At 35.4% G+C, this 13,756-nt stretch overlaps 1 protein-coding gene across 1 annotated transcript; it reads left to right on the top strand.

The window, feature by feature from the left end:
* Positions 1-8,919: 8,919 nt before the first annotated feature.
* On the top strand, positions 8,920-9,471 carry LOC122604895. Its single transcript, XM_043777755.1, has one exon. It carries the CDS (start codon positions 8,920-8,922, stop codon positions 9,469-9,471), a length of 552 nt encoding a protein of 183 aa, XP_043633690.1.
* Positions 9,472-13,756: the final 4,285 nt, after the last annotated feature.

Genomic DNA, 13,756 nt, shown 5'->3' with positions numbered 1-13,756 from the left:
TTTTTTGACCGTCCAAAAATTTTTTATTAAAACTACCAGCTGGGTGCTGGTAAAAGTGTACAAATTACCAAATTATACTGGAAAAACACCAAAGAAAAAACTTTTATTCAATAAACTTTGTACTATTGATATTTTGATTAGGAAATTGCTTACTTTGGTGTATAGTGTATACATACCTATTTATCTGAACTAGCCTTGTACCTGCGTGATGCGGCAGGGCATAAGAATAAAACACCGGTTAAGTAGCGGTACCGTGTTATTACATAAATGTATGATTCAACTCAAGTGTTTCTTAGTCCGGTTGAAAGTGCAAACCGCCGTTGTTGTTTTAGGGTGAGTGTAATTATTTTGATCGATTATTAAATTCAGTAACGCATGTGTGTTCTTTTGGTATACTATGTGAGCAACTTCAGGGAAGGGAAGGGAAGAGACAAGCGTAAGGTTTTTTTAAGGGTATTTTTGGAATTTCAAGGATAAAGTTTTGATGGTAGTATAGATTAAAATGGTAAATTAGAGATTTTAAAGGTAGAGTGTTAAATTTTAGGGGGATGGTTTGTTTATATAGATAAGGGTATTTTTGAAATTTCAGGGATAAAGTTTTGATGGTAGTATAGATTAAAAGGGTAAATTAGAGATTTTAAAGGTAGAATGTTAAATTTTAGAGAAATGTTTTGTTTATATAGATAGTATAGATAATATATGTAGACAATAGGGGAATCCATCGCATCAATCGCTATGGTGAAGTAAAAAAGTCCTTTACCTTTGTAGTTATACTTTTCTTATTCTGATATGGGATGGGTTATTATACTCGCAATCTATGATGCACCGAAACTCCAAACAGGTAGGTATACCCGTTTCAGAAACTCCATGGGAACGGAAACTCGTACGAAACGCGTCCGAAACGTTTCCTTGAAGTTTCCATATATACCAAAACGTTTCTGTGAAGTTTCCATATCGTATCTAATTAATATTAGGGTTTCAATGAGTTTTTTGTATTCCAAAAACGACTTCTATCTTGCGACTATGCGTACTCCCAAACACAAACCAACTAAATTATACAATTAAGATCACCATTAGACTTTTTCTGTTTCAAAATTGATTATTAAAAATTTAATCCGTGATCACCTATCACCATCAAACATATATTATAAAATTATACATATATAATTTTACATAATCTCTGAAGTCTCAAGTCTCTCTCTATATAAAATCAATATATTTATTTTTTAAAATTTTTTTATTGCCGTATCTTTGCCGTACCCGTATCTTAAATTTTTTAGTTTTGCCATTCCCCGTTCCCGTATCGTTCCCGTGCCGCTTTGCTGTATCCGTTTCGGTGCTACATAGCTCGCAATGATACTTTTCTTTAGTTGTAAAATTACGAGTCGATACCCCACCATATGTCATATGTTTCTCATCTTAAACACAAACGAGCCGAGTTGTTCTAGTTCGCCACATATTAGGTCACAAAACATTCTTCAGAAAGGCATGTGTTGCACAAAACTATTCCTGTGATAATTGACATGTTGAAGGATCATGTCCATATCATGTGTATAAGTCCAGAAATACGTAAATTTTTTCTCATCTGATTCGAGCCTTGCTAATATTGAGTGGGATATATTCATATATAAACCGAGTAATAACAACAAGGAGCATAAGGCGCAAGAATGGAATAAAATGAGAAGCAAGTAGTTGTTCACTTGTTAGACGTCCTACTCTGCTCTTTCCTAATCTGCTTCTTAAATTTTCTGCTGCATAGGATTTAACAATGTAGCATTATGTAAAATTGGTTTCCTTTCACTTGTCAAATAAGAATATATATGAGGTGAGGTGACCCGCAAAAGTAAAGTTAAGAAAATGTTTGAAATACTCTATCATATTGTTATGAAGGGCGTTAAATTACAACGTTTTATTCAAATGACTGTAGTTATAGCTTATTTCACAAGATTATAATAAACATATGAGTTTGTTGTCATATGTTATTTACACTTTTTACCAATACTTTTTTTAAATGATGCAATTATGCCAAAAGTGTAATTTCTAGAGATGGTGCATAGTTTGGTCAAAACCAATAAAACCAGTTAAGCCGGACTGAAACGACACGACTCAATAACTAGTGGGCCTCACCTCATATGTGGTGGGCAACACTGAAAATCACTTCTGATCAGATTTATAGTTAGTGAGCCTTACCTGGTATGTGGTGGGCAGCAATAAAACCCCTTTGTCCTTAATCTTCCGGTTAGTGAGCCTCACCAAATTGTGGTGGGCAGCATTAATTGGTCCACCAGTGGAAATCCAACTTCTACTTACAAAAAACTTTCCAAACTCAAATCCAAGCTTTACAATCACATGAGTTCTGATTGCAAACACGTATTAAACACAATTACAACATAGTTATAACATCCACTTAAACCAACTTTCACATACACAACCAAATGAGTTATTTACCCATTTCAATGATTTTCAAGTCAACAAAAACATGTTTATAACTATAAGACCATACATACTTTGAATTTGCAGAAATGTACCAAACAAAGCTTTACCAAGACGATTAAATGTACTAAAGACAACTTTACCAAAAAAACAAACGTATCAAGAACCATAAATGAGGTGGGATGACTAAGTATCTATACCAAAAATTCCATTCTTTCATTAATGGACAATTACCTTCCAAAACACCTAGATCAACTTCTTATCAACAGTTCAATCCAACAAGGGTTTAGTTCCTTCTTCCGGAACCACCTATAAAAAGGTAAACAACTAAAAAGTAAGCGAATGCTTAGTGAATAAACTTGCATACAAATATATATATACACGAAGGATGGCGAAAACACAAAATACTATCGCATGTAGCCAATAGTACCGTCATACCATCACTTGCATACTCACCTTTGCGCTAACAAACACATAGATGGATCCATATACGCTAAACAATAATCAAAGAGGTTCTTAGGCCTCATCTCAATACAACTATGAGATTCTTAGGCCCTGTCTCAATACAGCTATGGGGTTCATAGGCCCTGGACTCAAAATTAGGCCCTAACGCCAAATCGATTACCATACACGGAATCCACCATCATATGGTAATCGACCCAACACACATATAAGAGTATACAAATTTACTCACATCCTTCGCGACTAACAACAATCAAGATTGCCACAACAATTGTAAAGCTTTCAACCTAACAAATCAACACAATATGCATATAAGACTTTATTCACAATCTTGGCTAACTCACCTGACCATACTGTCGATTCACTAGCATTCCTAACCATATCCAACTCATTTTCTTTGAGTTGACATATTTCCAAATCTGAGTTAAAAAAATTCTTTCTCTCATAATCATTATTTTCAACTATTTATCATTCTACTAAAAATCTCATTTTACCGTCATCATGTGGCCATTTAATCTCATTGTTCAAAATCACCAAATTATCATTTTCACCATAATGGTCACTTACAACTCAAATCAACCCATTCATGCATTACTATAATCACATATCAAAATATAATTAGAATTAGGGGAATTTAATAACCAAATTATCATCCAACTCAAAACCCCCCAAATTTAAAGGTTACATGAACCCTAATTCTTGATATAATAATCAAAACTAGGTTATAAGGTAAATTATTCCCTTAAGGATTCAAGAATGATGTGTATTTTCTAGTCTTAAATTTATAAACACGAAATATCTAGCTACTGGCTACTACACACTTGCGGGCAGTGAACCCGTTCGTATGCAATATAGTTGACTTGGTAAACCGAGATCGAACACAAGGACTTATTAAGCAAATGTTACAGTAAAGTGATTCAGATTAAAAAGGGGGGTTTTGTGACCGAATTGTCACGTTGCAAAAGTTAGTAAGAAAAGTCAGTAATCCCGTAGGATTAATCGCAAGAGAATATTTGGTTGTTGAATCTTAACATAGATTTAAAAGGAAAACCTACTTAGGTCAGCTCACATGCCAGTCATCGGGTCTAAATGTTACTTGCATTTGTTGAACGACTCAAAAGGTAGACAAGATGAACTCCCATTATACTTGAAACTTTAACTGCTCAAAACATAATTATTGCTCCCACACTTAATTTCTACTCTAAACAGTTAAGCATTAAATACCTGAGTTGATTTTATGATTTAATCTTTTGAAAGCTTTCTCCCGAACTGCTTATTCGCCTAATCAGATCCCTCTATCATAAGCGTTTACACACTCAAAATGAATTTAATTGTTTAAAATCTTTATCGTTGATTTCTCTCGAACCCAACGATTTTAGGTTAATTATAGACCGATTAACCATTTCATAAATCAATTGACAATGACATAGATTTCTCCCGAACTTCTAATTACAATTATCAATCAATTAATATAAAAGTTGATTAAACATATAAACCTTGTCCAACACTTACAAGCAATATTAATTCGACCCTATGACATGCTTACTACCCAAGCGGGTGCTAAGGATTTAGCTACTCATATTAAAAACACAAGAACAAACAAATAGAGAAGAAATCATATTATACCAAATGATTGAAGATAATCCGGTAGCAATGATGATTACAATCCAAAGCTGAAAAGATGTGAAACCCTAACAACTTGTTTGCTCCAAAAGCTTCCAATTATGAGAAAACTAAAAAACTTTTATGCAAAAATTCGTCCCCTAATGCAGAACCCTAACTGACCTTATATACAAAATCAGCGTGTAACGGCCGTTAGTGTAGTAACTGGCCGTTACACTTAAACTAGAGGACTAACGCCCGTTAATGGGCTAACGGCCGTTACCCGCTAATTGATTACTAACGGCTGTTTATGTAGTAACTGCCAGTTACAGGAGAAACCAGAAACTCCCTCTATAACGGCCGTTACTCTAGTAACGGGAGTTACAAACTCCATGATTCGTTTTCTTCGTCTTTAGCTCGATTTCAACCGAATCTTCCTCCCGTTTCTTCCATATATCATCAAACTCAACCAATTCATTCGTCTAATCAATTTCCAACCTGAAAACACTTAACACACCTTCAAAGTATCGAAAGTTGGATATAAAAATATCAAAATAACGAATAATTGGTTCTAAAATCACATGGAAAATGGTATAAAATATGACACATCAAAGAATAAAGTAAATGATTATATATCACAATTTCTTCTCCTCCCTCTTTGCTCTTGAATTTCGGCACACACACAACACACACTATTTCTCACTTTGAATTCAATAGAATAATGGGAGATTATTGTTATTGTTATGGTTGAATGATTCTAGAATTGAATTGAAGTGAAGTTTGATTTAGAGTAGAATTAAGAGAAGAAGATTAGAGATGGAAGAAGAAGTAATGAGTGGGAGATGAGTTACAAAAAGAAGAGATGGTTGGTTCTTCTCCTGAGTAACACGCCCCTTTCTAGTTTTTGTGTGTATTTTACCCGCTATCTGCTAAAGTTCCAACTAAATTAACTCTATAACTCAAAATTAAATAATAGGAAATTATTTTAATGTCAAAACTACAAAAAGAGATTAATTCATCTATCTTAAAAAACTTGGGGTGTTACACAAACCAATTGTAGGGTTTAGTCGGTTTGGCATTAAAGGATTAGACCGGCGGTTTGTTATTCTCCATCAACCGTTGTTACGGTTTGGTTTGTCGTTTTAAAAATCAAACCGGTCATTTAAACCAAACCGGACCATTAGATTAACATATGTAATTACAAACATATTTTTGTAATTCTAATTATCTTCTCATATTAACTATATCATAGCATTGCTCTTATATCTTACTAGCATTATTATTAATACTTAATAGTTGTGACATATGAAGCATATAAGTTGATCACTAAGCCTTAGTATCCTAACTGTAACTACATATTATTATTTTTTTTTTAAAAGGCAAATCGACCAAACCAAACCGGCTTAATTGTTTTGGTTGGTTTGGTTTAGTCCGATCGATAATCTGGTCGGCTTGATTTGAAAAAACATTAAACCATTAATCTTGGTTTGAGTTAAGTTTAAGTTTAAACTGTCTGAAATCGAACCATGCATATCCGTAGAAATTTTCATGACACGTACTTGTATTTTGCTAACCGCACTAAGCTATTTCCCATTGTTTTGAGACACAAATCAGTAAAACATTATATAATTAACCTTGAATAATTCAAATTAAAAGAGAAACCATTAATTTACATTTTTTTATGCCTAACTAATATAATGTATGTGGTTACCCAATATCTAAAGATACGCATCAACTTGTTTAACCTAAACAAATGAAGCTCCTAGCTCATTCCTATTGGATGTATCATTAAGTTGTGCCAAGTTAAATTTGTTCAGTTTTCTTTTCGTGGCAAAAAAAGATCCCGTCACCGGTCACCCGCTTTCAAAAATTATGAATATGAACCTAACATTGTGGGAAGAACCTACTGTGCAAATACGACAACGGAATAATGGCACAACCCGATGCATCTTTAGACTTGAACTTGATTCGTTAGTCTCTTCAAGTCAAATCTTGATTGGTTGCCAATATAGAGGAGTCCACATGAAATAACATGCTTACATCTTCGAAAAAACTATATACATAGATGATAGATTGAATATAAGACTCTGCGACATTTAAGTCTATATGCGGAATACTCATATACTAATTTTTTGTAATCCATAAAACAGATGGAGTACAATCATTTACTCATTAGACATTAAATTTTAAAAAATTAATATATGAAAGATTCTACACTTAAACTTAGATAATGTACAACCTTATATCCATTTTTCTCTTATTATAGTCTGTGGCCGCTTCCTAAATCAAATTTATTTATTTATTTTAACATGAATTACGCCTTCAATTGGCAAGAAAAACTATCCAAAAAGCTTCGAGATGAACAGAATTCCATATGATATTATAACGAAATATATATTGTCACTTATTGATGGCATTATATTATAGTATTCCACGATATCATTTATATAAAATAATGAAGTAAACAAATAAGCTAGATGACAACTTATCAATGGCTATGAGATGCAAGACTATTAAAAACAGTTAGATACCAAAAAATAAGCAGACAAGGATACATCTATTGGGACATCAAGACGCATTACCAGGAAAGTTAAGCGGTCATTTTAGAATAAGTGCATTTCTTTCGTCGTTCTTTGCATGACATGTACTTTCAATCCGACTTAATGTCTACGTGTTCTTTCTAATTAATTTGTATCTTATCTCTCTCACATATGACATAACACACTTGCTAGATTTGGTTTTATCACATTTTTCTTTACAATAGACCTAACAAGCAATTTGTCAACCTATCATAATGAAGGAACCAAGTGCATTTAGATGCCAAATGTTTCATAAATTCATACTTCATGCAAACAACTTGTCCCACATTGCAACAAAACTTGATGCTTGAAGCTCATATAAGTTTTAAAGTTGTCAATCACCATTACCCCACATCATTCTTTTAAGATGTAATTTGATTGTATCGGGTCACACAATGACTGATCTGGGCTTTGGGGATAATACAAATGGTTTAAGGCTTTAAGCTATGGTTATCTTTAGGCTTTTGTCATAAAAGTTCATAGATTAATTGCCACACAAAAGACATCAGTTTGTGAACATCATATTAACTTATTTACAAGACAAAAGTAAAAACAAAAATAAATGTATGTTGAACTTTTGTTTATAAACAAAATCTACTAAACTGAAAGTGGTCTAAAACTTATGAAAGTGCTTCGAAAAGCTTGTTACCAAACATATCTAAATAAATGATAACTAATGATGTATATTTAATTAGGTGGTGTACGTTTGGAAAATCACATTTGTCAAACAGATTTTGAGTTTATAAACTACGTTTTAATTTGAAACAATTTCTCAAACTATCTATCAAAAATGTAATAATCCGATAATCATCTCATTTCAAATACCCTCCGAGTCTCTAACTATTATCTAAATTCACCTGATTTTTGTTTCCATTTTTATGATACTTCTTCCACGTTACATTTACTTCAAGATCATGTTTTTTGTCTTGCAAGTTATGAGATGCTTGCTTTGAAGACTTGGTACCCTTAGACTAAGAGGAGTAGCCCGTTACGGGAATGCCCTCTATCCAATATAAGCTTGCCACGTATCCACCAAGCATTAGGAGGGGCATTCCTCCCATTCCTTTGGGGTGGAGAAATGCCTTAGGGGCATTCCTTTTATTATAAAATATGACAAGTTGTATATAAAATGTTTGCTTAGCTAATAAAAAAAAGGTTAAATGGTTCTTTTTTGTCTTGGAAGTACCGACCGGTCAAAGGGCCCATCAAAAAGTAAGAAATCTAATGCGTTCAAAAACAGAAGGGCCTCGTTTTTTAACGAGGTGGAACGCCCCCGGGACCGAGATTGGGCGTTCCGCACGAAAAAAAATGGTAGGAACGGGCTACTCCTCTTAGTCTTATAGGTTTTCATTGGGGAGGACAATATATTATACAAATAGACAACATCACTATTAATGGTATATTGGTATATAACCAATATACGGTGATTAACATTGGTTACACAATGTAAAATGTTTATTTCTGGGCCTTGGAAACAAATTTGCAAGGTATCTCGATATTTTGTGCAGGCTGGACTTGACCTTTTCGGATGGTTCAAAGTTTATTCGGGCAGTCAGTCCTTTCTTTCTTTCTAGCATGATTGTTGGGCCCTAGATATCCTCTCCGTTCCCGTTTCCCCCCGCTATTTGATTTAGAAGTGTCCAAACAATGTATAATTTCGGATAGATTCCAAGCTAATCGCAATGTTCATACATTCCATTTCCGCCGAGCTAGGCAACTGAGCCCATATGAATACAGGTTGGTGCTTTCTTTTATGGATCTACTTTCAACTCTCTCATTCCATGAGGGTGAGGATGTATGGTCTAACGATTTTTGTGTTATGGGTCTTTTCTCCGTAAAAAAAATGAGGTTTAAACTCATAGAGCTTCGTGAGTCTCAACCTGAGATCGTGTTTGTATGGAATAAATGGGCTCCTATTAAGGTAAATTTCTTGGCATGGAGTTTATGGTTGGGTCGTTTGCCATCCAAGGACAACCTTATATTTCGCAATGTTAATCTTCAATCCACGAGTTGTGACATTTGTGGACTAGATGAGGAATCTCCGGAGCATGTTTTTGGTTCTTGCATTATTACCTCCCAGGTTTGGGAGGCCATCTCGCAGTGGTGTCGCATCTCTTGTTTCTTTTTCTTCTCGGTCACAGACCTTCCTATTTTGTATCAGAGTTTGAGAGGCGACATGGGATGGAAACTAGCAGTCCAGTTAGTGTTCTTCATGACGTTTTGGGGCCTCTGGAGAAACAGGAATAACGCAGTCTTTAACTCCAAAAGAACATCTGCCAAGCATCTCTTTGAGGAAATCCGATATCCCTCTTTTCTGTGGATCAAGAATCGGTCTAGGAATTTGACATTGTCTTGGGGTGACTGGTGTGATTTTAACATCTCTTGTATGTTTTGATTTGCTGTGAAAATATAAGTGTGCCTTCCAAATTTGAAGTCTAAATTGTTGGCTGCTAAATTTATGCATGGTTCAAATATGTGTGATTCTCACAATTCATTCCTTATATGAATTGGACGGTGCAGCCTTTTGTTTTTGTCAAAAGAGAAACAATGGAAACAAGATGAGAGAAACATGGAAATGTGTTTTCAGACATATCAAGCTATAGGCTATGATATGGGCTGAAGACTTTGACAATGTTGAATGCAATTCCTCTATAAAATGAGACATGTATTTGTAGATTACATACTACACACTTCACGTACCAAATCACAACACATCACAAAACACATGTATTAGAGATACAAAAACTCTGCATGTAATTTCTTTTCCAAAGTCTTTAAACACTGCAAAATTATAGTGGATTGTTTCTTGGCTTCCGCCACCCGTGGTTTTTTCCCGTTTTGTGTTTTCTACGTAAATCCTTGTGTCTCTATTACTTTATTTCTATTTGGTGCTTCATTACACTTGACATATTAATTCCATTCCGCATCTAACTAATATTACTATAAACTTCTCTCGGATCCTTGGGCGTGTTTTTAACACACATTTCCTACAATTGGTATCAGAACATCCGGGTTTTGATATTAGTTTACTGGAATTATTTTATCAAAGTGGAAAATCATGTCTACAATGAAATTCGATATTCCATTCTTAGATCGAAACACCAGGTTTCCTTTATGGCAAGTAAAGATGAGAGATATTCTAATTCAGATGGATTTACACAAGGCACTTTTGGGTTCCGCAAGGATGCCCGTATCATGGACCGAATAAGAAAAGGAGATGAGAGATCTTAAAGCTCTATCCCAAATTCGTTTGCACTTGTCAAACGATATTTTGCAAGATGTTTTGAAAGAAACTTCAGCAGCTTCGTTATGGCTAAAATTGGAGCAATTGTTGATGACTAAGAGCTTACCAAACAAGTTGCGTTTAAAGCAACTGTTGTTCAATCTTAAAATTATTGAAGGAGGTTCTTTAGCTGAACATATTTCCACATTCAAAGAGTTAGTTAATAACTTAGAGAATATGGATGTTCAGTACGAAGATGAAGACTTGGCTTTATTTTTGTTGTCATCGTTACCCGAATCCTACAGCCATTTTCGTGATACTATCATCTACAATCGTGACACACTTGTCTTAGATGAAGTTTATACAGCTTTGGATTCAAAAGAAAAGATGAAGCATATTACTGGTGGTGGTTCTAGTAATGTAAAAGCCGAAGGTTTAAATGCTAGAGGAAGAACTTCAGTAAGGGGTAAAAACCCTCAATCTTTCAACAGATCGAGAACCAAGTCTAAAAGCAAGCGAAAGTTTTGTAGTTACTGTCACAAGAAAGGACATACGATTGATGAATGTTTCAAGCTAAAGAATAAAGAGAAAGTAGTAGCAAATGGTAAACAAGTTGGCACTTCGGGTGAAGCCGATGTAGTCGAGGCCGAATGTATTGGAGAACTCCTAAAAGTTTATTGAGATAAACTAGATTCCATTGGCGAATGGATTCTTGATTCTGGTTGTACTTTTCATATGTGTCACAACAAAAGTTGGTTCTACACATTTGAAAAAGTTAACCAAGGTTATGTCTTAATGGGCAATAATACTACATGTCCAGTTGTTGGACATGGCTCAGTCAGAATTCGTATGTTTGACGGCGTTAACCGAACCATTGGGAATGTTAGATATGTTCCTGACCTCAGAAGAAACTTGTTATTTCTTAGCTCTTTTGATCAAGAAGGATACGAGTTTGCTAGAAAAGGTGGAGTTCTCAAGTTATTCAAAGATGGTTCTGGGATATTAAGAGCCAAAGGAAAAACCTTAGACCTCTATTTTCTTGAAGGGCAAACAATTTCTAGTATTGCTTCTGTTGGTTCAAACTCTTTATCTGATCAAGATCAATCCCGTCTTTGGCATCTTTGACTCGGCCATATGAGTTTCCATGGCATGTCTGAATTAAGCCGAAGAGGATTACTTGGTGAACAGAAGATTGTTTATTTAGAGTTCTGTGAAGATTGTGTATATGGCAAGGCAAAACGGGCGAGTTTTACAAGTAGTATTCATACAACAAAAGGACCACTTGACTTTGTCCACTCAGATTTATGGGGACCAGCTAGAGTTGCTTCCAAAGGTGGAGCTATTTATATGCTCACTATTATCGATGATTTCTCAAAGAAGGTGTGGTTTTTCTTCTTGAAACATAAAGGAGACGTTTTTTATACTTTAAAGAATTGGAAAGTTCAGGTTGAAAAGCAATCAGGATTCATGGTAAAGTATCTTCGCACGGATAATGGACTAGAGTTTTGCTCACAAGAGTTTAATGCCTATTGCCGAAAGGAAGGCATCACTCGACACTGCACGGTGGTCCATACGCCTCAACAAAATGATGTAGCCGAAAGGATGAATCGCACCATTATGGAAAAGGTCCGTTGTATGCTTTTTAATTCCAAATTGCCAAAGTCATTTTGGGCTAAGGCTGCTTCGACTGCATGCTATCTTATCAACTTATCACCTTCACGAGCAATTGATAAGAAAACTCCATTTGAGTTATGGTCTGGAAAACCTGCCGATTATACAAGTTTAAAACCTTTTGGTTGTCCAGCATATTCACATGTTGACAATGGGAAGTTAGAACCAAGAGCAATTAAATGTGTTTTTCTTGGTTACAATCCAGGGGTAAAAGGTTACAAGTTGTGGAGCTTTACACTGAAGAAAGTTATTATCTCAAGAGATGTTACTTTTGATGAGTCTAAATTGATTCAACCAGTTTCAGACTCTTCAAAAGGTGCAGATGCATCATCTGAAGCAAGAAAAGAGCAATCCGAAGTGGAGGTGGAGCTTCCTACTTCACCTATAACTGATCAGAGTAAAGTCGTGCATCAAGAGTCTTCCTCGCCAAATGAGCATGTAGTCGTTGAGGATTTAACACCTTCACAACCACAAGCTACTACTCGAAGCATTGCAAGAGATAGGGAGAGAAGACAAATTATTCCTCCAAATAAGCTTGCTGCTTATGCTCTTACTGTTGCTGATGATATTGACAGATATGGAGCCTCTGAATTATGATGAGGCTATCAAGTCTAAAGACTCAAGTGACTGGATGATTGCTATGCATAATGAGATGGAATCCTTGTAAAGAAATGGTACTTGGGATTTAGTACCTATTCCGAAAGGAAAAAGGCCAGTTAAATGCAAGTGGGTATACAAGCTCAAAGAACCTGTCAACCCAACAGAGAAACCAAGGTACAAAGCTCGGTTAGTAGCTAAAGGCTACAGCCAGATTCCTGGCATCGATTATACTGAAATTTATTCCCCATTTGTCAAACATACTTCCATTCGTGTATTGTTGGGGTTGGTTGCTTCTAATGATTATAAGTTAGAGCAACTAGATGTTACTACAGCTTTCTTAAATGGTGAGCTTGAGGAAGAGATTTTTATGCAACAGCCTGAAGGCTTTGTAGTTCCCGGCAAGGAGAACTACGTGTGTAAACTGAATAAATCTCTATATGGCCTCAAGCAGTCTCCTAGACAATGGTATAAGAGGTTTGATTCATTTTTGACCAGTCACAAATTCAAAAGGTGCACCCCTGATAGCTGCGTTTATTACAAGAAGTGTGACGATGGTTCAATGATCTACTTACTCTTATATGTGGATGACATGTTAATCGCAGCGAAAGATATGAAGAAGATTTTGAAATTAAAAGACCAGTTGAAAGCTGACTTTGAAATGAAAGACTTAAGAGCTGCCAAGAAGATTCTAGGTATGGAAATTTTTCGTGACAGGAAGTCTAGGGTCTTGCATCTTTCTTAGAAAAGTTATATTGAGAAAGTCCTAAGACGTTTCAATATGCATGAAGCAAAACCTGTCAACACACCTTTTGTAGCTCATTTCAAGCTATCATCCGCTTTAAGTCCTACTACTCAGACTGATATGGCGTATATGGCACACGTACCATACTCTAGTGCCGTTGGATCCTTGATGTATGCCATGATTTGCATGCGCCCTGATTTGGCTTATGTTGTTAGCATGGTTAGTATGTATATGGCGAACCCGGGGAAAGAACATTGGAAATCAGTGCACTGGATCTTTCGTTATTTGCGAGGTACGTCTTCTATATGTCTACACTATGGTAAATCTAACACCGGGGTGTTTGGATATGTTGATTCAGATTATGGCAAAGACTTGGATAAACGAAGATCAATTACAGGGTATGTGTTTACGATAAATGGTTGTGCTATTTGTTGGAAAGCCCAG

The sequence above is a fragment of the Erigeron canadensis genome, chromosome 6, assembly GCF_010389155.1.
Source record: "Erigeron canadensis isolate Cc75 chromosome 6, C_canadensis_v1, whole genome shotgun sequence".
NCBI classification, from domain to species: domain Eukaryota; kingdom Viridiplantae; phylum Streptophyta; class Magnoliopsida; order Asterales; family Asteraceae; genus Erigeron; species Erigeron canadensis.
The sequence above is the reverse complement of the archived record's forward strand: the minus strand, read 5'-3'. Positions and strand labels throughout refer to the sequence as shown.